Consider the following 4,304-nt stretch of genomic DNA (forward strand, 5'->3'; position numbering starts at 1 on the left):
ATTCCTCTGTAATAGCATATGAAACAAGATATAAGTCTCTTCTATTATCCAGAAAACTCCCTGGTGTCCCTTCTCAGTCTCCTCACCCTTTCTTCCCACTTGATGAAACTACTTTCTTCTCATAACGATTTCAATAGACCAATTTTACCTGTTCTTAGATTTCCTATTAATGGAATCATTCAGTATGAACCCTTTTCTGTTTATATTCTCTAACTCCGCATGATATTTTCGGGATTCGGTCATAATGCTCCATCTGTTAGTAGTTTGTTCTTTGTTGATGCATACATATTATTATATTCCATTATATTAATATTCCATGATTTATTCTCCTATCTATAGGTTTTTGTGTTGTTTCTAGTTTGGTGCTATTATGGATAAGGATGCTATAAACATTTTTATACTTTTTTTTTTTTTGCAGGTTTATTTTTTCACTTATCTAGGAAGGGTAGATAATATGTTTAATTTTATAAGAAATTGCCAAATTTTTTCCAAATAGTTGAACTATTTTGTACTTCCGCCAGCAGTGTACAAGAGTTCCAGTTGTTCCACATCCTTATCAACATTAGTGTGGACAGTCTTTTTTATTTTAGAGAATCTAGTGGGTATGAATGGTATCTCAATGTGATTTTAATTTTTATTTCCATAATCACTAACGATGTTGATAATTTTTCATATGTCCCTTAGCCTATCACATATCTTTCTTTTCTAAAGTATGTGTCATTTTATTTTGGTATTTATTCTTTTACTGTTTATGTATGCAGAAATGCATATATCCATTAGTCATATATGTGCATATATATGTGTATATTTCTGAGTCTGTGGCTTGCCTCTTAATTTTCTTGATACTGTATTTCAATAGACACAAATTTTCAATTTTGATAAAAATCAGTTTACCATTTTTTTTTTTACAGTTGGTGTTTTGGGGGTCCTAACATCTAAGATAAAAAATATATCCTATATTTTGTTCTAGAAGTTGTATGGTTCTGATTTTTATGTTTATTTCTGTGATCCATCTTGAATTAAGTTTTGAGTATGGAGTGAGATATTGAGGATCACTTTTTGTAATACTGATACATAGTTGTTTCAGCATCTTTTGATTTTCCTTTTCTCATGAATGACTTGGCACTTCTGATTAAAATTAATACTTGATTTTTCTTGTGTGTATGTATTATGCAGATCTGATTACAATCTAATTAGAACTATCTAAGTGGAATACACAAAGTAATCAGAGTTTCTTCCCAATTTATAATTCCTATTTGCATTTTTTTAGGAGAGATCAGAGTGGCCTTTGTCCTATATAACAACTTAGGTCCTTATTTGTCCACGGAGAATGCCAGCATGAAGTTGGGAACAGAAGCTATGTCCACCAATCATTCTGTTATTGTCAATTCCCCTGTTATTACAGCAGCAATAAACAAAGAGTTCAGTAATAAGGTCTATTTGGCTGATCCTGTGGTGTTCACAGTTAAGCATATTAAGGTAAGAAAATGGTATGTTAAGTTTAGTTGTCTATGCTGTGTGTATTTATTATAGCATAAACACAAATGTATTAATTTTTTTCTATTATTTGAAATATAGCAATTCATTATCTATTAAATGATAGAGATATTTTTTTTTTCTGAAATGAAGGAGAATATTTCTTCAATATATAAATACTTATGGTAAAAACATTCATAGATTGATTTGTAAATACTTCTCCATAATTAAAAAGAACAATATGTTCAGTAGAACTGGACATGGCTTCATATATGATGTTACAAGTAATTATAGCTTTGTGTGTAGATACATTTTTGTGTATGTACAAAGATTGTTTTGTAAATTGAACAAAGATTTCTAAAAACCATCCTTTTGGAAGTTGATTGTTTAGAGCAATTGACTATTTTTTTTTTTTTTTTTAGTATGTAAATTGGTTTCGGTTTACTCTTGTCTGAGCTTGACTAATCTAAAAGAGCCCGAGTCTAGTGAACTAGGGAAGGCCAACCCCGGTAAGGCTTTTTCCTAGACAGCGTGTAAACTCTACCATAGCCTTTCAATTTACAACAATCTTTAGTGGCTAAAACAAAGACGTACAATGTAGTATCTATAAAGAAACAAGATAAATGCAGAAAAATGATGACAAAAAGGTGCATTCCTACCAGAATGCCGCTTACCTAGAATAAGTTGCCAACTTATAAATGGATAGGTAAAATATACGGTAAAAACATAGAGGTGAACACATCAGATTTAGAAACAGAAATTGGAATCAGTGTCCTCAAGGGCACTATAGTGTACTTGCAAGAATCCTAGAATAAGAAAAATAAAAAGTCCAGAGGAAGCACTTTTGTTACAGACCACTGGCTCTAGTTCTAGATGTGTTGTCAAAACACTAACCACTAGCTATTTGTGCTATGTAAACTTAAATTAATTTGAGTTAAATAAAATTAAAAATTCAGTTTTGTAGTCACACTAGCCATATTTCAAGGACTTAGCTACATGTGGTTAGTGGCTACGATATTGGATACCATGACTACAGTCCATCATCAAAGAAAGTTCTATTAGACAGTGCTGTTCTCAACAAAATCTGGAATGTAGTGTCACTCCTTACATACATATGGCTCTCACTTTTGATACCACTTACCAAGCCACCTATGATGAAACTCTAGAAATGAAGACACAGATAAAATACAGTGCTAGCTTTGTGTCCTCGTTTCTTTATTTCTAAGAACATACAGCCCTTACAGCTTGAAATGTCCCTTCTTTTGAATTAACTGTTAGGATCATATATATTATAAATAACCAGAGGAACTTACTGAGTATAACTGGCCTAGAACACAGCAGGTACTCAGTAATTATCTATGCCAACATAGGTCGATGTAGGAGGTACAGAAATAGATCAACTCCCTGCCCTCCATGTCTTTCCATATGGGTCCAGAATTGTCCCTTAGAAGCTAAATTGCTACATTGTCTCTGAATATCACTAACTTATGCAGTTACCAGGTCCTCTGTTATAAAGGCTTTATATCTGAAAAAGTTCCAGGATGCATTTTTTTAGTTCCCCACCATTAATTCTCAGATTAGGTAGAACTTAACATCTAAATTACAACAGGCTTTCTTTTGGTTCCCCAAACTGTTTCTGCATGTGTTTCCAGACTGACTTCTTAGCTTTCTCGCATTTTTCCAATGACCAAAAATAAGATTCATAAGTTATAAATTACTTTTTCAGACCTTAAAGGCCTATCTATAGTCATCCCCATTATCTTTGAAACCATAGACAAGACTTCTGTGTCACTGTGAGATGGCTCTTGCTGCCAGCATAGATTTATTACTCTTACTGAGAATTTATCTTCATAAAATTTCCAAGGACTACTCTAAATGTATGTATGGATTGTATGAAATAATTTAGAATATAAATTATATACTGTTACAAAACTATAACCAGAAGTACATTCTTCTGCCCATGTTTAGCATAAATGCTTCAGTGCTCACACTAGCCAAAGAAACTCTAAGGATGAATCATTTAAGTGTTGTTCTAGTTCCAACTGTCCTAGAGGACCAAATAAACTTAATCTGGTAGTATGACTAGATAACACTGCTACATGTAGGACTATTGTACTTTACAACCATTAAAATTTTGGTATCAGCCATTAAATCAATCACATTAGAAAAGTCATGATCTATGATTTTGTTTTTAATTATCTTAAGCCTTATGATCACATAATTTACAATTTTGTGCTGAGAGTCTATTATCCTCTTCTTTAATCCTCCTAATGAGTTGGCAAAAGCACCATTACCAATCATATATATACCATAATTCCACAGTTGTGTTTTTGAATAGCTGTTTAAAAGACAATTCTAAATTATAATTTAGTCTGACTTAGTAACATATTCATAAGCAGAGTTTGCTATTCTGTCTTTTCACGCTGAATTTTAAAGCATCTGACCTTATAGGTCATCTATAAAATGTGAGAAATGTTAAATATTCTTTATTTGATATTATAAATAGCCATACTAAAATGTCTTTCGTTACGTAAAAAGCAACAGTTTATATACAGCGAATTTTAATTAAATTGGCATAGTTAGGACCAAAAAATGAACACTGCTAGTTTATCTTCATCCCTTCCCTTTAACAGGCTAATGAACATAACTTGAAACACAAGCAAGTCTTGCTATTCTCTAATACAGTGAATGGATTTCCTCAGTATTTAAACGTATTAATATAATCAGTTATGTAAATCTAAATATAAAACCGACCTCCTTCAGATTTTGAGATGGCAATAACCATTTCTGTAAAAAGTTGAACATTACTAACAAAGTCCAATCATACC

At 31.9% G+C, this 4,304-nt stretch overlaps 1 protein-coding gene across 1 annotated transcript in view; it reads left to right on the forward strand.

Moving 5' to 3' along the window:
- The window catches only part of ADGRL3 (adhesion G protein-coupled receptor L3), a 566,410-nt gene that overhangs the window by 461,342 nt on the left and 100,764 nt on the right, over window positions 1-4,304 (forward strand). The window contains exon 15 of the mRNA XM_025040294.1: window positions 1,271-1,479. Within this exon, the coding sequence (XP_024896062.1) occupies window positions 1,271-1,479 (209 nt within the window). The remainder of the gene's footprint in view (window positions 1-1,270; window positions 1,480-4,304) is intronic.

Source organism: Pteropus alecto, unplaced genomic scaffold (genome assembly GCF_000325575.1).
Source record: "Pteropus alecto unplaced genomic scaffold, ASM32557v1 scaffold57, whole genome shotgun sequence".
Taxonomy (NCBI): Eukaryota; Metazoa; Chordata; class Mammalia; order Chiroptera; family Pteropodidae; genus Pteropus; species Pteropus alecto.